This window comes from Mustela nigripes, chromosome 8, assembly GCF_022355385.1.
Source record: "Mustela nigripes isolate SB6536 chromosome 8, MUSNIG.SB6536, whole genome shotgun sequence".
In the NCBI taxonomy this organism is placed as follows: Eukaryota; Metazoa; Chordata; class Mammalia; order Carnivora; family Mustelidae; genus Mustela; species Mustela nigripes.
The window spans coordinates 22042332-22068476 of NC_081564.1; the positions used below are offsets into that span (position 1 = coordinate 22042332).

Here is a 26145-nt window from a genome sequence, read left to right on the forward strand (position 1 = left end):
ATCTATCAGTAAGAAGAGCCAAATATGAAAAAGCTCTCCGAATTGAGTTGTGAGAGATTCTAATACCATCTTATATTGGAAACAAAGCCTCCTTCTTCTGTTGGTTGACATCCCAAATGTTTTCACATACCCAAGTGGGAATATGACTGGATTAAATACCAGCATTACAGATCATTCCAACATACAAGTGGACAAAAAGTAGAAACCTTTGAAAGGGGAAAACAGAAAGAACGACCCTGGTATTTTCAGTAAGATGTTACAACCCAGACACTTGAAGATTTAGGCAGATGCTTCCCTTCTAAGGATGCAGACTTCTGGAGGGCAGTGGTGGTCATTTCATTGCTAGTTGTGTATAGTAATGGGACTCTATATGAGGGCACTGAGAAACCTTTTTTCTTTTCTTTTCTTTTTTTTTTAGATTTTATTTATTTATTTACTTGACAGAGATCACAAGTAGGCAGAGAGGCAGGCAGAGAGAGAGGAGGAAGCAGGCTCCCTGCTGAGCAGAGAGCCCGATGGGGGGCTAGATCCCAGGACCTGAGCTGAAGGCAGAGGCTCAACCCACTGAGCCACCCAGGTGCCCCGAGAAACCTTTTTTCTTATTTCAGAAGAAAGATTGTTTCTGCCTTATCCGTATTTTCCCATGGGGTTTTTGCATGCCCGCAGATGGCCTGGGTCTGCGGATATGGGACATCGGCAGTCAGGTGAATGCTGGATATAGTTGTGCTGGTGAAGATAGAAGGAAGCCGGACATACACTGGCTGGTGCTGCCATCTGCTGGCCCCCATGTCTGCTCTTTTGTAGGAGGAAGGGCTAGGGAGTAACAGTTACTGTGTGCCAGGTCCCATGCTAAATGCTTTACATATACTATCTCATTTGATACAACAGAGACTCGTTCACTTATTCATTCAACAGATATTTACTGAGTACCCGTGTGGACGTAGCAGTGATCAAGACCTACTTAGGATGGAGGTCTTGTCATTGGCTTCATTTTCAGAGTGGGAATTGGAGACTCCAGCAGGGTACATAGCTTGCTTAAAGTCCCCGCAGAGCCACTGTCTATTCTGAAAGAGAAAGAAGAGGACAGGGACTGTTAAACAGCAGCGGGAGAATCTCACTAATGACCAGTGCTTATTTGAACCTCACAACGAAGTTTTCAAGTCAGTTAGAGAGGTCTTTTTTTTTTTTTTTTTAAGGTTTTTATTTATTTGACAGAGAAAAACACAGCGAGAGAGGGAACAAAGCAGGGGGAGTAGGAGAGGGAGTAGTATGCTCTCCACTGAGCAGAGAGCCCGATGCGGGGCTTGATCCCAGTACCCTGGGATCATGACCTGAGAGATGCTTAATGACTGAGCCACCCAGGCGCCCTAGTTGGAGAGGTCTTAGCTCAAGTTCCAGTTTACTTGTCTGGACTCTGACAGACAGGCAGCACAGCCTGGAGGTTATGAGCATCTGGGGAGAGCTTGGTCTCAGGAGCCTGATTCTTGGCTCTGCCCTAACCAGCTCAATGACCTTAGACAGGTTCCTTAATCCTCTTCAGATGCCTGTTTCCTCATCTGTAAAATGGGGAGCATAATAATTCTTCCTGCAAGGGATTGTTACAGGGATTAAAACTGAGTCGTTGGTAAAGTACTTAGACTTTCTAACTCAATCATTTGTCTATGGCATTATTATTTGTTTTTTTTTTTTTTGCATTTGCCATAAGATACCATTTCAAAACATTTTGTGAACTTGCCAGTGGACTTAAATTTTGGCCAGTGGATGATGTTACTGATGACCTCTGTTGCATTGGATCAGTGTCTGGTTTTCCTTTGAATCAGATGGACACTTTCCATAAGTGAATCCTTTTCACTTGCCATGATCCTGTTTGCAATTCCTTGCCTTTGGCTTAATATTTCTTGCCTTTTTTTTTTTTTTTTTTTTTTTTAAAGATTTTATTTATTTATTTGACAGAGAGAGATTACAAGCAGGCAGAGAGGAAGGTAGAGAGAGAGAGAGGAGAAAGCAGGCTCCCTGCTGAGAAGAGAGCCCGATGCGGGACTCGATCCCAGGACCCTGAGATCATGACCTGAGCCGAAGGCAGCGGCTTAACCCACTGAGCCACCCAGGCGCCCTATTCCTTGCCTTTGACCTTCTTTTGCAACAGTTCAGTATTTTCTGGTTGCATATTTAATAAGCTTTGTGGTCCGAATATTCTTCCCTATTATTCAGCCTGATATTTTCTTAAATTTGGTGTGTGCACATAAATAGCAATTGGTTAACCTCTCTATTCTGAGACCTTTTCATGTGTTTTGAAAAGTTATTTAACTTTGAAATCCACCTCCTTTTCCCCCACCCCCTGCTTCAGTTCAGGTTTAGAATAGCCAATATTTAAGGCATTCCGGCACACAGAAAGATATTTAAGAGGGAAGGTCCCAGATTTCCATAGTGATCATGGTGATTTAAAGTGGTCTCCATGCAGATTGACTTGAAATGTTTGGGGGTGGGAATGGGAAGAGTTTAGAAACAAAGAGCCCAATTAGAAGACAAACATTCTGGGCCAGGTGTCACGCCAAAACCTGAACTAGCTAGGGCCTGGGACAAAACTGGACTGAATCCAAAGGCCTGGGCACTAGGAGGATGAGGCCAGGGATCAGGGCCTTCTGTGACAAAGAATGAGTAGGGGAACTCTAGGCCCCAGATTCAGGTGGTACCAAGGTCTAGAGCCGGTCCTCAGGCCTCAAGGCCAGCCAAGCAGGAGGCAATTTTTCAGTCAAGCCTAGCCAGCATAGTGCTCAGGAGGTCAGCACACTTCCTGTATCTGGTCTGGGTGTGTAATCAGGATGTTACTTGTATAAACCCGTTGAGAGCCCTGAACTGGTATTTGAACAACCCCTAGCTTCTAGGCAGAGCTCCTCTGTGTGATCTTGGCCATGTCTCTTCTTTCCCCCAACTCTAGGCCTCAGTTCCTAGTCTGAAAAATGAGAGGAAAGAACTTGATTTCCAAAGGCCTTCTGCTTTAGCATCCTATTTTAGGTGATCTGGGCGGAAGAAGCTCATTGCACAACTCCCCCTTTCATATTTCCTTCTTAGTAGGAAACCATCTCAGGATTTGAGCATGTAGGTGTGAGAAAAATCTGCTGGAGGACAGGAAGGATATTGCTTAGGGAACAAGAGCTGGCATCCCAATAAAAGGGGTATGTTGGTTTGAGTTTAAGTCCTACCACTGCCACCTGCTGTCTGAGTGATCTTGGACTTACTTCTCTAAGCCTCAGTTGCCACATCTATAAAACGAGAAAAATACCATTTTTCATATAGGATTGTTTAAAGTGTGAATGAATGAGGTGGACCTTTATGGGCACTTATCCCAGGGCCTGAGTCTAGGAAGCTCTTGGTAAATACTAGCTTCTCATGTTATCATGAGATGGGAGTGTGGGAGTAAAGCGGAAGGCTCTCATGTTAGAAGGCACTCTGAATTTTCTCCTTTATTTTTTATTTTTACTATTATTTTTAAAGATTTTATTTATTAATTTGACAGAGAGAGAGAGATCACAAGTAGGCAGAGCAGCAGGCAGGGGGAGGGTCAGGAAGCTGGCTCCCCGCAGAATAGAGAGCCCAGTGCAGGGCTCCATCCCAGGACCCCGAGACCATACCCAAGCCGAAGGCAGAGGCTTAACCCACTGAGCCACCCAGGCGCCCCTGACTTTTCTCCTTTAATCATCTTCATTTTTTTTTAATCTTTTTCAGATTATCCATGCCTTTGCAATTGTAGACTCTTCGACTCTAATTATAAACTGTATCTGACACCATATTTCTGTTTAAAGATTTATTTGTAATTGATCTCTGTCTAGCTTGATATCCACTGTGATAGCAGGATTCTCTTCTGCCATTTTTACTCCCTGTTCTTTTGTCCCCAGTGTGTCAATTCCCCCCCCCCCTTTTTTGTTTCTAATGACTTTTCCAGTTATTCCTGCTAGTTTTGCATTCTTGTCCAAGAACATTTTTGGTGCTTGTTTATTTTCAATTTTAGAAGTTAAAGGCATTTGAGGTCTTAAAAACCCAGAATTGAGTTTTCTCAGAGCTGCTAATCTTTTTAGCCAGCTGGTGATGAGGCTTCTCTGGTTTGTTATAGGATGATGTGTTCCATCCTCCTGTCTATGCTTTGTCTAATTTAGATTCTAAATCCACATGTTTTAGTACATTTTTAGCACGTAAAAATTTATTACCAAACTAGTGCTGACTTCAGAAGGAAAAAAATCTCGAATCAAATCTTCAGTCACTAGTGCGGAGACTGAAGGTGTTAGAAATCACTCCAATCGCCACTAGGTGGGGTCAGAGCACATTATAAAGTCACTGGGTCCTTTTCCTCTTCCAGCCCTCACTACCATCCGACTTTGTCCTTCTTTGCCAAATTTGGACTGAGCGTTGGAAATTTCCAAAAGTTCTCTGTTAGTGAGTTACGTTACTTACAGTTTCCCCATCCACCTTGCCAGTTTTAATCTCCTAGTTGTAGTTGTTTTGATCATTTGACTTTCAGGTAAAACTTAAAACCAAAGCCCAGAGTCATTATTAAACTTATCTGAACTGATCTAAAGTTTTAAATTCAGCAACAGTTTCCTTATCTAGTGTATTGATTGGAGATTGACTGGAGATTAAAAAAGAGTCTCAGAGGGGCGCCTGAGTGGTTCAGTCAGTTAAGTGTCTGCCTTTGGCTCAGGTCATGATCCCAGAGTCCTGGACTTTGAGTCATCATTTTGAGTCCCCGAGTCATGATCCCAGAGTCCTGGGATCAAGCCCCACATCGGGCTTCCTGCTCAGCGGAGAGCCTGCTTCTCCCTCTCCCACTCCTGCTTGTGTTTCCTCTCTTGCTGTGTCTCCCTCTGTCAAATAAATAAAAGTCTTAAAAAAAAAAGGTCTCATAAATGTATTAAAGAAATTTACAACTCACAGTAGTTCTCATCCATTTGCAGACGTGTTTACCAGCCCTGTGCACTCATACCTAATCCTTCCAGCGTTGTTACACCAGTGTCAACATCGCCAATGACTATGAAATGGAATTAAAAAGTCAACCTAGAAATGGAACCCGAATGTTTAAAATTTCTTTCCAGGGGCACCTGGGTGGCTCAGTGGGTTAAAGTCTCTGCCTTTGGCTTAGGTTGTAATCCTGGGGTCCTGGGATCAGCCCCTCATTGGGCTTTCAGCTCAGGGGGGAGTCTGCTTCCCTCATCCCCTCTCTTCCTGCCTCTCTGCCTACTTGTGATCTCTGTCAAATAAATAAAATCTTTTTAAAAAATTTCTTTCCAGGCTAGAGCTGGGGTTCTTCATGAGCCGGTTTGCATGAATGGATTAATGCTCTAGCTCTGTTTTGGTGGGAAGTTTTTTTAAAGAATGTTCTTTTAAATACAGACTGTAATTTTTGTGATGTCCAGGGCAGGAGGAGTTAATCAATTGGTTGATACTTTATCATGGGTTTTATTTCGGTCTGTTGGTTTTACCTATTTAGACATTTAAAATTTAGCTCTGTGTCTACCTGCATTGAATCTACGATTGTTTCCTATTTGTAGCTCTCTGCGGAATTATTCTCAGTATTTCAACATTTGTGATTGTTGATATTTGCTGAATTTCAGCAGGGTGCTAGGTGCTAAAAGAAGGTTATTTTTCAGCAGCATTACAATGACCACTTTTGTTACATTAGAGAGTTTATTCTTAATATAGTCAGCTCTTGATTATTATGAGTAAGAAACACAGCAGCAATAGTAGGACCTAAGTAAGGAAAAAGCACATAGAAAGCACACATAAATTAAGTGTCAAGTGTCATTTACATGCCTGAAATGACTTTAAGATACAGAATGGAATGTTACAGAATTAAAAGTAAAGTATTGGGGCGCCTGGGTGGCTTGGTTGGTTAAGCATCCTCTCCTGGGATCCAGCCCCACATTGAGGGCTCCCTGCTCAGCTGGGAGTTTGTTTCTCCCTCCCCACTGCCATTCCCCCTGCTTATGCTTTCTCGCTTGCTCTCTCTCAAATAAATGAAGAAAATCTTAAAAAAAAAAAAAAAAAAAAACCACAAAAAATACCCCCAGAAAATTATTACAGCAGTGGACAAAGTGCCACATGGTTTATACAAAACCATCTCGAGCTCATAGACTCAGAGGGTGTTAATCCTCCAAGACCACTTGATGACTGTGGAAGCTGAGACCCGGAGAGGTTAAGTGACTTTCCCAACACAGCAGGTTTGGGGGTTTTGTAGCTATTTGACAAGGCTGTGATTGCTCTCATGTTGTGAGCTAAATTCCAAAGATAGAGATTGTCTCCTTGGCTTTTGGGGGACTGTATTGCTTTTATAACACTATAACTGTATTGTTTCTTTTCGCTCTGTCATCTGTCAGCTGACTTTGAAATGCCTCATCTTTTTTCATAACATCATAGAATTGGGGCCTTGCATGGGGCATAAGAGATTGACAGAAGAAGAAACCGAAGCCCAGTGGAGTTGTGTGGCTCACTCAGGATTATATATGGGCTTGTGTGTGTGGTAAAGGGAGGGAGTTTAGGATCCAGATCCATTCTCTAGGTTCACTGCTGCTCACATAACCTCTCTCCACTGTAGCAGGAAACATGCCAGAAGCTACAAAAATAAGGACTTCTTTTTTCCCCTAGAAAACTATCATTCATTTAGTTTCAAAAGACTGAGGGTTTAAAACCTCCATTTTGTGGCTTCCCAAGGGTCTGTGACTTGTTTCTTACTCGTTTCTTTGGTTCTGTGGAAATTTTTCTTGGTTGGTTCTCTGAGATTTGGATTTCCTTGCCAAGGAATTTTTAGAGAGAAGAAATTAGTATGTGTCACCAAAGGGGGGAAAATACATACCTTAAGGCCCAATTCTGCAGTTTGAATTTTAACACGGAGTGTCATAAATTTCTTGCTTCTTCATTACAATCATGACTTAGAAGACTATTCCCCTCAGAAGCCTCATCTGGTCATCATCATCATCATCACCATGAACATCATCAGGCAACCGGAAGCATGCACAGGGTGGCCACAGGTTAAGCCGCACCTGCTTGGGTTCTGGGAGACCTAAAGTGTGTGTGTCTGTGTGATGTGTGCGTAGTAACCCTTGCCTTCAAGGAGTTTGTGACCTGTAAGACTGGAGGAAAGACAGGAACCTTGGGGAAAGACAAACACCTCCTTTTTCTGTGTATGTAAAGTACATACTGACTCTCTTATCTGGAGTTGGATGGGGGAGGGGACAGTAGTGAGGTGAGGGATGGACTTTAGAAGAATCTGGTTCTGGATAAATGGAAGCACGTAGGTTTGCTGACTGGGGAGGGCACAGGCTGGGTTTTAACAAGCAGGGTAATTGGTTGCAGGGAGGAAGTAATTGGTGGAGGGCCTTGAAACCATTAATTTAAATGGATTTGGCAAACAGCAGATGATTTAAGGACTGGGAGAGGAAATTTACTGGCTGGGGTTAAGGCAGAAACTGACAGGCAAGAGATTGGAGGTGGGGTTTTTTGCAAAGAGGTTTTTGCTCGGATTTAGATGAGGGATGTAGGGGTTGTGATTGATAGAGCAAAGAAATTAGTCTCTTTTTTGGAGGATCCCCCTTTCCCTTGTGTTGGGAAATAATGGCTGATTAGGCTTGGGATATCCTTTACTTGTGCCAAGACATGACTCGATAGTTTTGCAATTTCGGCTCATGAAACACAAGAACCCGCTTCTGTAGTGTGATGATACCACATCCTGAAATGGGTCCTGTCGGTTTTACCTCTGCATACTACACTTTTTTATCCTCATTGATTAACCAGAATAGATGTTAATGGAGCTCCTCATTCACTTACTGCACAGCAGAATCCTTTTTGTAACTTTTTCCATTTTGTTTATCTTATAAATAGAAGTATTTGTCATCTAGGTTTTTTTCCCTCCAAAATGGTTAAATAAAAGTTGTTTTAGGTTAACATCTTAAGTTTTCTAGACTTTTATAAACCAGTTCTTGTAGGCTAGTCATGACTGCAGAAGTCGGTCAGGGATAAATATTGAGAGGGGAAATCACAGTCATCCTTGGTTTTCTGTTTCTGAAAGTGGTAGACACGTGGCACATATCCTGAGCACGGAGAGACCCAGTTCCTTCATCACTCTATATGTAAGGGGGCCAGCCTCTTTACAGTTTTTATGGCAAATACTAGGGCAGCTTGTGAGCTAAACCCTAAGAAGTGAATGCTGGGTTTGTCTGGTCTGTTGTTCTCTTTCATCTTTTGTGTAATAGATAGCTAATCGAATAGCATTCTTTGTGTGGCCAAAATATGTAGTCCCCCAGACCTCTATGAAATGGAGTATTGTTTCTCTGTAGCTTTTCCCAGATCTGAGTCTTCTCTGTAAAGTCGAAGTTTCTCTGTGGCCTAATTCTCGGGCATTTCACATATGGCGGCCAAATTCGATTCTCTTTCTTCAAAAAAGTTGTCGTTTAATCGTGTTGTTCAGCCATGGCCTTTTCCCACCATGTGGCTGGCTGGTTTCCTGTTAACCCTCCCTGGTTCTATCCGTAAGAAGGAGAGGGATTTGATTGTTGATGGCTGCATGGCCCAGAGAAAGGAGTGGGAGAATGCAGTGTGAAGGCTCAAAAGAAAGAAATTTTAGGGCTGTGTGTCCAAACCTGGCCAACTGTAAGACGACCATTGTGGTTGCTATTCATAACATTTCCTGGGGTAATAGACCCCAATCAGCATGTAGTTTATTGATGCCAGTTGCTTCCTACAGCAGAAAAGCTCTCTGTTCCCTGCTGCAGAGGGTGAGTGCTTAGTGCTATTTACTTAAAACATTCTAGGTTGATAAATTATAAGCACTTCACTTTGGGTAAAGCTCATAAATCCAGCCCCTACGAAAAATAACAAGCTGATAGCACTTAGTCCTGTTTATAAAGTTCATACGCATCTATCTCTGATACAGGCACAAGTATATATCTATGAAATAGCACTGCAGCCTGTTAAAGTAATGGGAGAGCAGAGGCACAAAGTGAGAAGCCTTGTACTTCCAGGCTCGCTACCATTAGCCCCCTCCCGCTTGAAGGGCACCTTGAGGACGAGGCCCACGGAGCTGGAGCTGACACACTGTGGAGTTCAGATTTGCACTCCTCCCTGCTCTTCTCCCTGCAGATCGCCTTTCTCAGTCCTGCCGTCTCTCTCTTTCTGTCGGCAAAATGATCACCAGCCTGTGAGTGTCCCTGCTCTTCAGGGGCTGAGAGGGGAGCAGTGTTGGTGTGTGTGGAGCAGTTCAAACACTCTGGCCAGGTGGAGATGTGGGCCTCAGTGAACACTTAATAGACCCAGGAGCTGTTCTGTTTTTGGCAGAAGACCTTTAAGTAGTGTTAAGTGCAAATCCTGAAAGGCTTATGGGCTAAAAGGTATCAGGAAAGGAAATATTTTAGTAACAAAATAAACATGAGCCTCATCCCCCTGGCCATAGCTCCTTAGAGACCTGGCAGGTATTGTTACGGGATGCATGGCTGTTCAGAACGGAGGACCGAGCAGCGTAGTTTGCCGTCAACTTGTGGAGTCCGAAGCGTCACATGCATCGGGCAGAAGCATGTTCAGTACCGCATTGAACATTCAGTACTGCAGATAGCATAATTAGGCGGCTCGTCAGATACCAGAAAAGTGCAAAGAACATTCCTTCACTTTGCAACAGCTTGGACCTGAGTGGCAGACATGCTGTTCCCTCCAGCTGGCATGACTTCCCTTTCTTTAGCCCCTTCACCAGGGTACCAGCTACTGCCTGGCTCCCCAGACCCAGCTCAGACAGTGTCCCCTCTGTGAAGCCCCTGACCCCCATTCCTCAGGCTCGAACTGTGTTCCCTGTTCTGTTAGCATTTCCCAGGGTGTGTTTTCGTTATTCATTTACCTACCTTTCTTCCCTGTCAGACATGAATGGGGACAGTGTCTTGTCATTTATCTCTTGTGCCGAGCACAATGACTAGGACGTAGTGGGTGCTCAATAAATGTTTGTCAAATGAGTGATAGCATGGGTAGCTCGATGAGAATTGATGGTGCCCTTTCTGATCTGTCATCCATCATCCCTGGAGTGAAACAGGACCGGGAGGCTTGACACGGCACCACTTGAGAATGTAAGGAGAGGAGGAGGGCTTAGAGTGAATAATAACCAGCCTTTATTGAGTATTTGCCATGGGCTGGGCACTATATTTACTAAAGCATTTAGGCTTCTAAAATATATTAATGCACTTAATCCTTAGATCAGTCTGCTAAGACAGGGTCTGTTTATCAGCCCCGTTGCGAAGCACAAGGAAATTCAATAACTTGCCCAAGGTCACACAGTGACAGCGCTGAGATTCATACTGATCTTAGGTAACTATCGCCTGTCTTTGCCTCTTAGACCGGCTCCTGGAAAGAATTAAACCCTAGTAGACAGAGGCAGCCATCTTAGTAATGATTTCACTTCTCTCCCGTGTATCTAGAATATCTAGATGTGGTTATATTCCATCCTTTGGAAGAAAAAAAGGAGAAAACAGTCACCTGAATAACTTTTTGGTAGGTAACCACTTTCTGTGGTTAGAACAAGAGGTGGAGTTTCTTGACAAAGAATTGGTTTTAGGTGGTACTTTTGGTCTTTTTAGAAGTACAGCAGTGTTCTCCAGTCAAACTGAACTATAAATGCTTTCATTTCCTACAAGGACCATCTAAGCTGTTTCTTTTTTTTTAATTAAAGATTTTATTTATGTATTTGACAGAGAGATATCACAAGTAGGCAGAGAGGCAGGCAGAGAGAGAGGGGGAAGCAGGCTTCCCGCTGAGCAAAGAGCCTGATGTGGGGCTCAATCCCAGGACCCTGAGATCATGACCTGAGCGGAAGGCAGAGGCTTAACCCACTGAGCCACCCAGATGCCCCCCCCCACTTTTTTTTTTTTTTAAGTTCATTTAGGTGATCTCTACACCCAGTGTGGGGCTAGAACTCACGACCCTGAGATGAAGAGTCACATGCTCCACTGACTGAACCAGCCAGGTGCCCTCATCTGAACTTTTTGCCTCTAGACTTTTGCATATGCTATTCCCTGTGCCTGGAACACACTACCCGGCTCGCTCCTTCCCCAAGCCCAGTGTTCACTTGATGCTTCTCTCCTACCGTGATAGTTGATTTAGATACCATTTCCCACCCCTCCAGGATAGAGGGTTCTTTCTCAGGGGTCCCTACACCCTCTGAGGGTCCCTGTTTGGCTCTCATAACTGGAGTTGATTATTGTGTGTAGGGTGAGGGAGGTGATTATCTGTTCCTGATTGACTCATGCCCTAGTCCTATTCTGTAAGAGCAGAGACTGTCTTCTTTCTCTATCTCCTGTACCTTGGGTGGTGCTTAGACACAATCTGTGTTCACCAAGTATTTCTTGAAGGATTTTTAAAAAATCATTTTTTTAAAAAAGGATTTTATGTATTTAACAGAGAGAGAAAGAGCAGAAGCAGGGGGAAGAGCAGAGGGAGAGGGAGGCTTCCCACTGAGGAGGAAGCCCATTGTGTGGCTTGATTCCAGGACCCTGGGATCATGACCTGAGCCAAAGGTGATGCTTTACCTACTGAGCCACTCAGGTGCTCCAGATTATTTTTTTGAGAGGGCTAGAGCGTGTGTGAGCTGTGAGGGAGGGGAACCAGGGAGGGGCAAAGGGAGAGGGAGAAAGAGAATCCTCAGCAGGTTCATGCCCAGTGTGGAGCCCAATGTGGAGCTCAGTCTCATGACCCTGGGATCAAGACCTGAGCCGAAATCAAGAGTCGGACACCTAACCGACTAAGTCACCCAGGTGTCCCTTATGGGGGCTAATTTTTGCTTTAAGTTTTTGAGCTTTGGGTTTTTGAATTAGACAAGGCTTCTGTTGGATGGTCGTTGTTTGCTGTGTCTTTTTTTTTTTTTTAAAGATTTTATTTATTTTATTTGACAGACAGAGATTACAAGTAGGCAGAAAGGCAGGCAGAGAGAGAGGGGAGAAAGCAGGCTCACTGCTGAGCAAAGAGCCCGATGTGGGGCTCGATCCCAGGAACTGGGATCATGACCTGAGCCGAAGGCAGAGGCTTTAACCCACTGAGCCACCCAGGCGCCCCTGCTGTGTCTTGTATATACAAAGTCAGCTGGGTGCTGTGGGCAACAGAGGATGACTGATGTCCCTCTTGCTCTGAGGCGCCTACAATCTTAGGATATATTCAGATCATGTTACAGCATCAGCACAGTGCAGGGGATCACTGATAAAACTGTAAAGACAGGCACGGTCACATTCTGGTGAGTCAGCGGGCACCAGAGAAGCCCATTCACAACCTAGGACCTCTCTTCACAGAGTGTCATGGGAACCACCTAAAGTAACTGTGACCAGTGGTTCTTGTTTGTGAAGAAGGAGAATCCCAAATTAGGAGGACTAAGCGAACCTCATACACTTGGGGAAGGACATGTTGAAAAGTAGAAGCTCATGTAGGTACACAACATGTTGGAGGTTAGATTTAACCCAAAAGAAAAACTTTGTAATTACTTAATGATAGAGCATCTTCTTTTATAAGTAGAGCTAATAAGAGTTACAATCAAAAGCCTTTAGCACATTGCTACCTGGTTTCCTCCAGCACTTTAACTTATCCTAACACTTGGTTGCTTATCCATTCCCCCTGAAACGTGTAGTTCTCCTGTTTGCTATCTCTCATGCTCAAGCCAGAAATGCAGGTGTCACTCGTCATTCTTGTTCCCTCAGTCCCCACCGGCACTCAGGAGTCAGCTCGGCGACTCCCTCCTTTCCAGTGTTCAGTCTGTCTTCCCTCTCTCCCACTTCCTTCATCCAGGCAGAGTTGGCCTCTGTTTTTTCTTTTCTTGATTCTAGGCTCCTTTCCTCCAACCTGTTCTCTGCCTTGTTGATGGAGGCACATTCCAGAACGCTGATCTGATCCTATCACCTCTCTTCCCAAGAGTCTTCAAGGACTCCATGGTGAGCCACCTGGCCCCACATGGCACCGAATTCCCACCACACCCCATCTTGAGTTCAGGCTGTCTGTCTCAGCTCTATCAGATGACTTGAATTTCCCTGTAGATATCATGATTTTCTTTTTTAGAGTTCTTTCCTTCCCTCCTTCGTCTAGCTCTCACTTGTTCTCTAACACCTTTTCTCACTTAAGTGTCCTTCCTTGTGTCTCCCAGGGACCATGAGTCCAACATTTTGCATTCTCCGTGACTGGCATTGCTGGGCACAGAGGACGGGCTCTGTAGTGCTTTTTGAAAGAGTAAGAGATAGCTGAGGCTTTAATTCATATTGAGCTGTAAAGAAGCAGTATCTGGCTCTTCCAAGAATGGGTTTGGTTTCAGGGCAGGAGAAGAGTTTACAACATGAGTTTCTTACTGGAAAAGGTGGTTGGGAAGTGCTGGTGGAGAGCCAGACAAACGGAAGCCTTCACAGCAGGCAGAGAGGCCACTGAGGAACTGAGGGGTTGCCCACCTTAGATCACCAGGGAGAAGACCAGTGTCTGACTCAGAAAGCTGCCAAAGAACCTGTGACTCAGTTTCCTTATTTATAATTAAAGGGAAGGGTCTAACAGTAGGTAATTACTCTGGCTGTCACATCTGACTCTGACATTCTGTGATCCTTAGAGTCAAAGTTAAGAATCTAAATAGGGCATTCTGAATTGGTGGGAGAATCCCCCCCCCCCCCAGTATTGGAAGCTTCTTGAGAACAAAGACTTTGTCTGTTTGCATTTGGCAGGGATTGTTTTGCATTTTAAAAACAAAGAAGTAGAAAGGAATACAGGAGGGCGCCTGGGTGGCTCAGTGGGTTAAGCCGCTGCCTTCGGCTCAGGTCATGATCTCAGAGTCCTGGGATCGAGTCCCACATCGGGCTCCCTGTTCAGCAGAGAGCCTGCTTCCCTCTCTCTCTCTCTCTCTGCCTGCCTCTCCATCTACTTGTGATTTCTCTCTGTCAGATAAATAATAAATAAAATCTTTAAAAAAAAAAAAAAAAAAGAAAGGAATACAGGAAAACTGCATTCATATGATACTATGCTTGAGATTTAAACTCCCCCAATGTCAAGAAATTCACTCACTCATCCTCTTTGAAGCCTTGATTGAGATGCAGTGTTCGTCCTGCTTGCGGACAGCCCCTCCATGGCCGAGCTTGGGCCCCACTGTGGCTGTGAGTTATGGCAGCCTGGGAATCGACGCCATGATCTTCCTGGCCCTTGGGTGTTCAACTTCTCCAAGTTAATGTCTGTTCTTTAGCGCTACATTATCTTGTAGAAAGGTAGTCATTTATAATTTATGTACTATGTACTGGCTTAAAATAGAGACAAGAGGATAATCAGCGTCCTGAAGCTTCTAGTTTTCCAAAGTAACATTTCTTCAGTGAAGGCTGCCTGTAGGTATTAAAACCTGCCGTGAATTAAAAAACCCTTTGGGCTGTTATCAGACTGGAGAAATGGGTGTGCCAACATTTCGTAGCCTTGCAGATCTTTTTTTTTTTTTTTATACATAGAACTTGTTATTTTATTTTATTCTACTCAAAATCATTTCTAAAGACCTCAACCTTTATAGTGTTCCAGGGGCCTCACTGAAGTCATGGGAGCTGATAGGGCGGAGTTGGAAGGGCAGACAGTAGAAATGGCCCCAGTGAAGGACAAAAGCCAATTCATATCTCAGCCACTTGTCTGCTGCGGTTTTGGTGCCCTTCCATCTCTCTTGCTACTTTGCTCTTTGTAAACACAGAGAAGGGATGGGCTTTCCTGTTGAGTACCTCATAAAGAACATACTGTTCATTCATATATATTAAAAATAGAAGGCCTACTTGAAAAATCCTCTGTGCAATCAGGTTTTGGCAAAAGTCAATCTGGTATCAGAAGTCTAACTTATTCCTTTTGCTTTTATAACCTGTCTCTAACCCCTAGATTTTCTCCCAGTCCTTTTCATTATGCATCTTCCGTGTGCCAGGACATTGGGAGATTTCTAATGAGGGCAGAAGGAGAGATGCTTTTGCACCCGAGTGGTCTTGCCCTTCCGGTGTCTGGCGACTTTGCATTTGAATCCCCAAATTATTCTTTCTGTGACCTCCATCTCTGGGATGTGTCTCATGTGCTCACAGCTGCAGCTGGTGTGTATCTGAATGTGCACCAGATGGAGGGGTTGGGAATGGAGCTGGGGGCCCAGGGGCAAGCCTGGGTCTAGTGTGGGAACTTCCTGCGTGATTGAACTTGGAAACCACAAGGTGGCAACATTTACCAAGACGGCTGGGCATTTTCCTCTCTTATTGAGATGTTGAACTTGCTTTTCCATTTTCTCAGCTTGAAGCTGAGAAAAGGGTTTAGTAGCCTTGCTTTAGGTTCTTTTGAAAGTGAAGCTATGGGGTAAGCTTGCTGCAGTATATTGGTGTCTCTTCATCCCCAAGTTTAAATACCAAGAGTCTGAAATTGCTCTGTGTGACTGTGGCTGAGTCCCCTCTCCTTTAGCCTCAGTTTTTCATTGGGTTAGGAGAGACCTGTGGTCCGGCCGACTGGTCGCTAATGGTTCTTTTTGTGCATGATTTAGGACTTCAGTTACCATTTCCTCTCCTCTGTTGCTTTAAAAAAAAAAAAAAAAAAAAAAACTTGCAGGAAGTCTAGTCTTTAAAACAAAACAAAAAACCTGGTAGCTTTTTTTTTTTTTTAAGATTTATTTATTTATTTATTTATCTGAGAGAGAGACAGTGAGAGAGAGCATGAGCTAGGAGAAGGTCAGAGGGAGAAGCAGACTCCCCACGGAGCTGGGAGCCCAATGTGGGACTTGATCCCGGGACTCCAGGATCATGACCTGAGCCGAAGGCAGTCATCCAACCAACTGAGCCACCCAGGCGTCCCCCTGGTAGCTTTTTATCAAAGGACAGTGTCATGATTTTAAAAGGGGAAAAAAAATCAATTAATCAATTGAAAAAAGAAATCAGTTAATGTCCTAGAAGCTAGCCATCTCCCTGGGTTAACTCAAGAGGCTGGACTCTCCTAAATGAAGGTGCTTATTTACCAGCTTTCCTAAATTAGCAGCTTTGGGGATATTAAGATCTATAAGGAACTATCCAAGGGAGGTATTGTGTATGCTTTGCAGTGATTAAGCCATTAAGCTCTAATTGGTATTTTCCCCACTCATGGTTTGTGTAGGAAGCTTTAAAATTATTGAGGGATTCTGCTGTGCTTGTCTTAGTGTCATCCCCATGTTTTGGAACCTGAGAGCAGGGAGCGCAGAGAAAAAAGGTTTTTGCTCAAGTGGATTATGACTTTTGCTCACAACACCCTCCCTTTTGGTCTGTTACATTCCAGATGAAGTGGAAAGGGAAGGACCTCTTCGACTTGGTATGCCGGACCCTGGGGCTTCGGGAAACTTGGTTTTTTGGACTGCAGTACACGATCAAGGACACCGTGGCCTGGCTCAAAATGGACAAGAAGGTTGGGCTGGAACTTGATGAGATCAGTGAGGCTAGTGTGTGCTCCGGTTTTTCCCTGAGCATATGCCTAGCTTCTTTGCTCATCATGGGGCACTAGGGACACCCAGTAGAGAAGGGGGCAAGTCCTGAAGTAAGTCGTGTAGAAAACAGGTCCCTGAGACGCCACAGGCTTTCTGCTCCTCACACACTCTCCTAGGCCCACAGAACCAACCAGGAGGAAACTGTTGCCCTCCCTGGCTTCTTTACTCGTCATCACTAAAGCTTCTGGCTTTATGCTATTCAATTTATTGAACCACTAGTCAGATTTTATGAATAAAAATTACTATGATAACCTGTTTTTTTTTTTTTTAATAGTTTATATCTTTGAAAGGTTTGCTTGGGACTCCTGTTCTTTAGGGAATGTTTTTAAGTCTTTGAGAAATACTGTGGCCCAACTCAATTTAGTCATTCACATGATCTAAGGAATAGAGAGTGCCCTGGTTCCTGTGGTGAAGAAAGAAATTATCCATTTTTTCTTTATTATTCTCTGGGGCTTCTAAGGCTTGAAAGACAAGTTGGAGCTCCTGGCAGTTCTAATGTGGCTTAAAAATGGATATTGCCTGGGAATAGGGAATTGTTGCTGTCTGTGTGGATTCACATGTGCACACAGAGGCACACTTACCTACTTACCTGCCTACCTAACCGGGAAGATATTTGGGAATGGAGCCATTTGTTTTTGTTAGTAGCCACTAAAAGACCCCTCTCAAAGTAAGTCAGTGTCTAATCCTTACCCCAAATGGTACCATCAGCAATTGATTTTTATCATCTGCTGCATGGCATGATAGACAATGAATGCTTCCTATTTTTTTTTTTTTACAAGTTTGACTCTAAGCTTGTGTTTCCATATGTACACAGTAATCTGAATCTTCATGTTGGACTCTCCGCTGATAATAAATTTCCTATGGTAATTGCCAACGATCATGAACATCAGAGTGCCACCATGTGCCAATGTCAGTGAGCGTGTCCTAGATCTGGCTTATTGTGGGTCTCTTGGACATTGCCCCCTAGAATTTGGGTAGGGGCACAAAGAGCTACCTATCTAAGACAGCAGAATTTTCTGTATGTTTTTGTGATTCTTTCGCAAAGTAAATTTTAAATCATACCTGAGTGTTGGCCAAATGGATATTAGATTGGGGGCATCAGGAGCTGTGGAACCTTGCTGCTCAAAGGAAATAAATTATGACACATGTTAATGGAGCCTTGTAGCCTGTCACATGGCATGTTTATGTCCTGAAATGAAATTCATTCTGGAGAGCAGATGGTCCAGGCTTTTCAGTGGGTGGATGAAATTGTTGGAAGATTAAAGGCAGCCTGGTTTATTGACTGTGCTCAAGTATTTCGTAGGGCATCTCTAGAGGTTCCTTGAAGCAAAGGGTTGCCACCACGGACACGTTTGTCTTTTGTTGCTCACTTAATGTTTAGGGGATTTCACAAAGATAAGGTCCATCATCTCTAAGCTCGCTCCCAATATGGACCTAAACATTGGGGGTTAGCAGCAAGAAAAAAGAAAAAAGGAAGATTCCATGAGTTTAGAAAATTAAAAAACCCTTCATTCTACTATAAAAGATAGTGCCCAATACCTTTGAGCTAAAAATTTCTAGTTTTTAACTATCTCTGTGGCCTTGAGAACATCTGTGCCTTAATAATCTCAGTTACACTCACCCCTCGGGGATATTGATTAATTTGGTTCAGAAACGCCATGGGAGGTGAACATTCCCCCTTGTTATAGATGGCTTTGTGAATGGTTCAAACCGTAAGATCATAACCTTTAGGAAATGTGATGAATTTAGAGAGGGAAAAATGTTTATATGCTCCCTGTAAAAGGCTCTTTGGTGGTGGCAGGGGAGGAACAGGTGCCAACATAGCTTGTCTTCCTTCGCTCTGTAACCGCGCAGGTACTGGATCATGATGTTTCAAAGGAAGAGCCGGTCACTTTTCACTTCCTGGCCAAATTTTATCCTGAGAATGCAGAGGAGGAGCTGGTTCAGGAGATCACGCAGCATCTCTTCTTCTTGCAGGTACACAAGTGCATGCTAGTCCCGCTCATTCTGCGAGAACTCCCCTAGTCCTGGTCGCCAGGACAGCCTGGATGGCTCCCTCAGAGCTGACCACAGACTCCTTTGCGGTGTGAAGATGTTCTGCCTCTGGGAAGTCAGTCCGTTTGGTTCCGTAGTGATGGGGAAGAGTCTTCAGGCTAGAGCTAAGCTCAAGTGATGTTGATGGGTGTCAGAGGAGATGGCAAAACCGTGGTGACGGATGAAGGGGTACCTGACCAGAAGCATCTTTGAGGATGGATCCTCTTTTCTTGTCACTGAGTGGAAAGTACCTGGGAGTGACAAAGGAAGTCCAAAGAGAGGGTCTTAGAAAGAGTAGTTCTTCCAAAAGTTTGAAATCTGCTGTCATTGAGACAGGACTTCACAATGCAAGTAAGCTGGAGTTTAACTCCATATGGCTAATCCCACACATGGTGGAAATTCAAACACTGTGCTTAATGCCGCTCATTATCTATAAATGTCTTACTCGTTTCCCGCTCCTTCATTAGAGTGTAAGCCCCTTACAGGCAAGGCTCACCGAGTGCCCAGTGGGCATTCCAGAAGTAACTGCTCAACCGAATTGAAGAAAGGCGGAGCTCTGTAATTGTGGGTTCAAAGACTGCTAGTTGGCCGTTGGGAGCACAGTGAGTGGGCGTTAGTGGGAGGATGAAAACCCTGTCAGTTTTGCTGGTGTTCTTATTGCTTGATCAGAGCGCTGCTCCGGTTTCATGGGTAGTTGTAGTGATTGATGCTGGAGCTGCCCGTGTGCCCAAAGGTGCTTGCTGTCAGTGACAGAAAAGACTGCCCGGGGCGTAAGTTACATGACTTCCCAAAGTGGATGTATGTGTGTTGTCACAGAGTCCTCGTATAATTAGTTTGAGCCTTGGATTATTACGTCCAGTAAATATTAAGTTAAAGGTAGTAAAACCCCCAAATAATTTATTTTGCAAAAAAAAAAGCACAAGTGGGGCGCCTGGGTGGCTCAGCAGAGGTTAAAGCCTCTGCTTTCGGCTCAGGTCATGATCCCAGGGTCCTGGGATCGAGCCCCGCCTCAGGCTCTCTGCTCAGCAGGGAGCCTGCTTTCCTTCCTCTCTCTCTTTGCCTGCCTCTCTGCCTACTTGTGATCTCTGTCTGTCAAATTAAAAAAAAAAAAAAAAAGCACAAGTGCATATATATTTACATATACACACATATATGCATACATCCCTCTCCCTGATATTTTCCTTCAAAAGGATACCCTTGCAGTTTTTCTGTAGTGTGGATTTTTTTCCCCCTTTGAAAAGAAACCAAGGGGTTAGAAACTTGCAGTGCTTTGACTAAAACCACATAATGATCTCCTAGGCCCCAGAATGTGCTAGCGTTACAGAGATGGTTTTCTTATTAGTGCTTCCTTAGAAGCAGTGCCCATCCCACATGTGACTTTGGCTTAATTTTCCCTCATACTGAAAAACTGGAGTGTTTTCGTGGCTGAGCAAGGCAAAATTTACTACTTTTAGGAATCTGGTGACTGTTGACATCTGTGACAAGGAAGTTGGCTTTCCTGTTGTGTTTATTTCACTGTGCCCCCCGCCCCCCCATGAGGCTCTCATTGCCTCTGTGTCTGGAACATCACACGCTGCCCCATTCTAAGAAGTTAAATGCAATGAGATATGTTAATTCGACGTTATAGCTTAAGAATTATATTTCCTGGACCTCACATGTACTTAAAAGTTTAATCAATCAAACTTTATTGCTTCCTTTTTCCTTAGAGCAGGCATTTTGAATGTGATAGACTTCCCCACCACCACCCCACAGTCATAACTCAGTGGCCTTGCTGACTTTTCTCTTATGTTAAGACTTTAAAGTAGACTCCATTTCCTCCAGTGCTGTGTGCGCTCAGCAGGGGCCAAGGCCACAATCACCACCAGAGATGCTCCTCACACTTCCCGAATTCACAGCTCCCCTCTGTCATAGTCCAGAGATCAGTCTCTGTTTTAACCACAGAAAAGTGTTTTTCCTCTTCAGCATTTGATCAGGAACAGAAGAGATAAGGGTTTTTCTTATGCGTAGTCATCTTACCAATAACTTCTCAGTTCCTGAACTCCCAACCTGTCTGCAGCAATAAAAAAAATTGTACCCTTTGTCAGAAAATCATTAACAGGCTGGGTTGGCAGCCCTCGTTAGAACACCCTGCAGCCATCTGCCGTGACCAGCATGCACAGCTCACTTCTGCGCACATAGTGTCATGTCTCCCTTGTTGCCCCTTTTAGGTAAAGAAGCAGATTCTAGATGAAAAGATCTACTGCCCTCCTGAGGCTTCTGTGCTCCTGGCTTCTTACGCCGTCCAGGCCAAGGTAGGCTTGAAGAAGGCAAGTGCCTCCCTCCTTGGCATTAATGTGTGTCACGGGAATCACTGAATCTTTTGTTTCTTTGGGTTTTCTAGGCTTCGGAGAAACTTTCTGCAGGAGGAAGAGGTTTAGGACTTGTGGGCTGGGGGAAACCATTATCCCTGTCCCAGATTCTGTGTAATCTTGTGAGAATTCTTGTGAGAAGTCTGTCTGTGTAAACTCATTATGCACATGTGATTAATTACAGTCACAGGACTTTTTATTAACCAGGGAAAATGAACTTATGGTCTCCAGTTTGGGCCCCACTATAACCTTTAGGTCAGAAAGGCCCCAAACTCATCTTTCGAGGACCAGCCACCCTGTATGCGGGAACCACACTAATGCCTAGAGAGTGCCCTCCTTCATCGGTCCCTGACGGACGCGCTTGCCTGGCTGGATACGGCAGGCCCTTGATGCCCTGAGCCCAGTGGAGCTGCCGGGGTGTTGTTCACAGAGAAGAAGTAACCACGGATTGGGAGTTGTGGTGAAGGATCACACCGCTCTTGTGTTTTATCCTCTCTGTTTTCATAAAACCAACTCCAAAAAATAAAATAAAAGTAAATAAAAAATAAAGTTAAAAAAAAAAAGACCAACTGCAGGGGCAGTCAGGGGCGCTTCACGTCCCTCAGGTACCCCTTGTATTTGGTTGTGCTGCTTCCTGTCTCCCACGGCAGCATAAGGAAAGGGGCAGAATTGGGGCACTTTCATTACTTTTGTGATTTTGCATAATCTTTTCCATTTTTATTTTCCTTTTTTGTTAGAGGTGTCCACAAAGCCATTTCCCTGGGGCGTTATAAAAATTAGTAAGACACTCTTAACTTCTTAGCCCACTTCTTTAGGGTAGCTTAATAAAATTTCAGATCAAAGCCAGGAAATGACTGGCCTGTCATTTGGGGGGAAAAAAGAGTCTGTTCATGCTGGTTAGACTAACAGAAGCACCAGAATCAATTCAATGATTTGATGACTCGTCTAATATTTGCTGAGTATTCATCAGGCCTGAGGAGGGATTGTTGACTCTGTCATAGATACAGACACAAAAGCGAGTATCTGCTCTTAGCAATTTGCCCAAGGTCATTTGGACAATCTTGGGTAATGCTAAGGGCAGAATTCATGGCTTTGGGATTGTGTTTTGTGCCTCCCCTCTTCTGCTGCCCAGAAAAATGAGTAATTGAAAAAACAAAAAATGGGCCTTGATTCAACTAAAACATATGCTTCCTTTTATGCTTTGATTAAGAATATTAATAACAGGAAAAATGTGTCCTTTCAATCAGTATTGCCCCGACAGTGATGAAGCAGTCATTGTCACTCTCATCAAATCCGAGCACTTCCTGGCCCAGAACCGAGTTCCTTTTTAGTGCTTTCTCCCCAGCTGAGAGGAGACCCAAACTCTCAAGGACATTACCTCTCTTTGAAGGGCTTCAGCCTCAAAGGCTACATTTCCTTTGCATGGATTTTGGGCCACAAATTCAAAGGCCACCTGTGGGAAAAAAAAAACTTTTCAGGGAACCAGCAGATGTTTGCTTAAACAGATTTCACTGTAGGAAAGCCCTACTAATTTGGATCCTACTAATTTAGAGATGAAAGTGATTCACAGACAGCATATGTGGTTCATATGGAGGAGGATGTTCTAACTGTTTTTTCCGGTGTAAATTTTCAGGATCTTACAAATAAAGGTAATCTATGGCTTCAAGTCTGCAAAAGATTATTATAGCTTGCTTCCGGTTTCTAGGACTGTTGGTTAATATTACAAAGGTGCCTCTGATTACAGTATTAATATGATCTGACGCACCTGTAATGTTTTACAGTTTTACAGAGTGTTACACATGAATATTTCGTGCTGTACTCAGCGTCGTCTTTTCCATGAGCCGCAGCTTGAGACTATTATGCCCGTTTTGCAGATGAGGAATTGAAGGCTCAGAAAGGATTAGTAATTTGTCTAATGTCATAATACTTTATGTTAATTCCTTTTTAATGGAATTTATAGCCCACTTCTTGATGGACAGGATTTGAAGCAGAACGGAACGTGAGAGTGGAGCCAGGATGAGAACCCTAACATCCGAGTTGCCTAACTCAGCACTCGGCTCTTGCCTCCCTGTGTAGCGTGTGAGGGAGGTCTCTGGGAAGCACGCACTGCCTCGTACCAAATTCCAATTCATTTATAGGGTCACATAAATCCAAACTTTTCAGCAAACCATACTGGGTTCCTTCCATCATATTCAGTTTGTTTTCTTCCACAACCTTTCTGAAACAGAAAGGAACTTTAGAAGTGTGGTTGCGGAAAGGGAATCGGGCTCATTAACACATGGAATGTAATTATGCACAAATGTATTCATTACAGTATTTCAGCTGTTCGAATGATACAGACACAGCTAATTCCAAGGCATAAAGAAACAATTACCCTCAAAATATAAATACAAATATTAATCACATGGTTCAGTTAACAAGAACCGTATTTCTTGGTTAGAGTTTGAGTTATGTTTGAATGTTTGAATCAAAATGTTTGAGCTGGGTTTTGTTGGGTTTTTGGTTTTTGTTTTTTGGGGTTTTTTTTTGGGTCCATTGATATGACACAGCAAGCCATCTTGCAATGTTTTAAGCCACCTGTTGGATTTTGGTGTTTGAAATGTTTTCTTATTAAAAATGACTTTGGGAGAGAGTTCTATGTAGCGCTGGCCTATAGACTCCTAGGGTTCAGAGAGAGAAATGAATGGTGGGAGAAGAGGCTTAGTGTTTCTTGGTACTCTTTGATGCCAGTTAGGGACAGAGTGCCAAAAGGCAATTAAGAAGTTGGGTATATGGGCGCCTGGGTGGTTCAGTGGGTTAAGCCTCTGCCTTCGGCTCAGGTCATGATCTCAGGGTCCTGGGATCAAGCCCCACATCGGGCTCTCTGCTCAGCGGGGAGCCTGCTTCCTAACTCTCTCTCTGCCTACTTGTGATCTCTGTCAAATAAATAAAACCTTTAAAAAATTTTTTTAAAAATAAAAAAAAAAAAAAAGAAGAAGAAGTTGGTATAGGGGCACCTGTGGGACTCAGTGGGTTAAGCCTCTGCCTTTGGCTCAGGTCATCGTCTCAGGGACCTGAGTTCAAGCCCCACAACAGGCTATCTGCTCAGCAGGGAGCCTGCTTCCTGGTCTCTCTGCCTGCCTCTCTGCCCACTTGTGATCTTTATCAAATAAGTAAATATAATCTTTAAAAAAAAAAAAAAAGTTTGGGTATATGTAAAGTATAGGTGAAGAGTTGAGGCTGGAGAGGTCTGTAAGGGGCCAGGTCATAAAGTCTTATGATCAGGTCTTAACTTGATCATGTGGGTGGTGCAGAGTCAGTGAAGGGTTCATATTTTAGACAGACCCTTTGGTGGCTCTGTGAAGGACAGATTGGAGTGAGGCAGGTTTGGAAGCAGGGAGACCTGTTAGAAGGCTATATCGTGGTCGAACTGGTAAGAGGTTCTGGGGTCGCACTTCAGGCATTGTTCAGTTGGATGGGAGGAGACCAACTTGAAAATATCCAGGATGTAAAAGTTGAATATAAATGGTGCTATACTTTGCATATCCCTCCCCACTTTTTGGCTTGTGCTTTTAGACATTGACATTTTTTCCCCACTCAGCATTGATTTTGAGATGTATTATGTTGTATGTGTAGATGTACGTTGATCTAAATTGTTATGTGGTGGACATTGATGAGTAAACCTAATTTACTGATCCATCCCCCCTTTAAGGAAGAGGTAGGTTTAGTTCCTCCTTTTTCCTCCTATCATAAACAGTGCTTTACTGAAAATCTTTTTATATGAGTCCTTGTGTACATGTGCAAAAGCTTTCTCCGCTTAAGGTTGATTTCTACTAGCAGAATTGTGGCTATATCCCGGAATATAAAGAACTTTTGAGTATATGAGAAAAAGACAGCAAAAAAAGTGGGTACAAAGGGCATGCATAACAGGTACATTATAGAAGAGAACGTGAGAATGGTCAGTAAATACAAAAAGATGTTCAATCTCACTGATACTCAAGAAAAAGAAAAATTAAAAGCCTCACCAACATACCATTTCAAACCCATAAGGTTGACAGGATTTCTAAATAGGAGAGCAGCATTTGAGTTCATGTGCTGGTGGAAAAGGACTATGAACTGGCATGACCTCTGTAGAGTGATGGATGCAGTAAGAACCCATCAGAAGAGGGGATACCCCATCTCCGAGTCCCTGAAATCCCACTTCTAGCTCTGGTTCTAGTTCCTCTGGCTACTCCAGAGGAACTCCCATACAGCTGTCATTTTTACTGAAAACCATCAAAAGAGATCGTCCCACTTCATTTTATAAAGTACTGAACAATATTTCCTGAAAAGGAGGGACTGGATTATTTAAATGTCTCTTTGTTGGTAGATCTGTACGTTTGTTTTTCTTCCTATTATTTAAATGAATGCAGCGTACATCTTTGCATATGCCTCTTTGGGCACATATAAACAGTCTTTCTCTAGGATGAATACCAAGAAATGGCATAACTGGGCCAAAGGGTAAGAACCTTTAAAATTTAAATAATGCCAAATGAAAGAAGCCAGACACAAAAGGCTGCCTGTTGTGTGATTCCACTTCTATAAAATGTCCAGAATAGGCAAATCTATAGAGACAGAAAGTCGATTTACTGGTTGCCAGGGGCTGGAAGGAGGAGAAAATCAGGACTTAACTGCTAATGGGTATGGGATTTCTTTTTGGGGTGATAGAAATATTCTGTAATTAGAGTGGTGATGGTTGTACAACATTTTGAATATCCTAAAACCCACTGAATTGTTTGCTTAAAATGGTGAATTTTGTGTATTTATCAGAATGAAAAACATTAAATATGTATGGCCAAATTGTCCTCGAAAAGTTTTATCCTAATTTAACCTTTAACAACAGCATGTGAGAATACCTGTTTTTCTACATCCTCATCAACAGTGGATACTATCAGTCTTTCAAAATTTTTGCTAATCTGACAGGTTTTTTTTTTAAGTATTTATTTCCTGATAACCGTGTGAGCTGAGAACCTTTTCACAGATTTACTGGTGATTGTATTTCTTTCCTCTGTGCATCAAGTTTTTGCACCCATTTTTATACTGTATTGTTTATCTTTTTCTAATTGATTTGTAGGAGTGCCATATAGTATGGGTGTTAACCTTTTGTCTTTTCTTACATGTATCAGACTTGTCAATATTTTTGTGTTTTGAGTGATTTTAGAGTGGTTTCACCAGCCGTTTTGTTATACACATGCCCTGTATTTTGTTCTGGTATTTTTATGGATTTTCATTTATAGGTTTGGACCTTTAATCCACCTGGAATTT

The 26145-nt window shown here is 43.4% G+C and overlaps 1 protein-coding gene across 4 annotated transcripts in view; it reads left to right on the forward strand.

Moving 5' to 3' along the window:
* NF2 (NF2, moesin-ezrin-radixin like (MERLIN) tumor suppressor) overlaps nt 1-26145 on the forward strand; it is a 77848-nt gene that overhangs the window by 11362 nt on the left and 40341 nt on the right. For 3 of the 4 annotated variants that reach the window (XM_059408780.1, XM_059408779.1, XM_059408782.1), the window contains exons 2-4: nt 16276-16401; nt 18335-18457; nt 20722-20805. In XM_059408780.1, coding sequence (XP_059264763.1) covers nt 16276-16401; nt 18335-18457; nt 20722-20805 — 333 coding nt within the window. Of the gene's footprint in view, nt 1-16275; nt 16402-18334; nt 18458-20721; nt 20806-20894; nt 25805-26145 lie in introns of those variants that run through there. The other variant, XM_059408781.1, reaches the window with a different exon arrangement.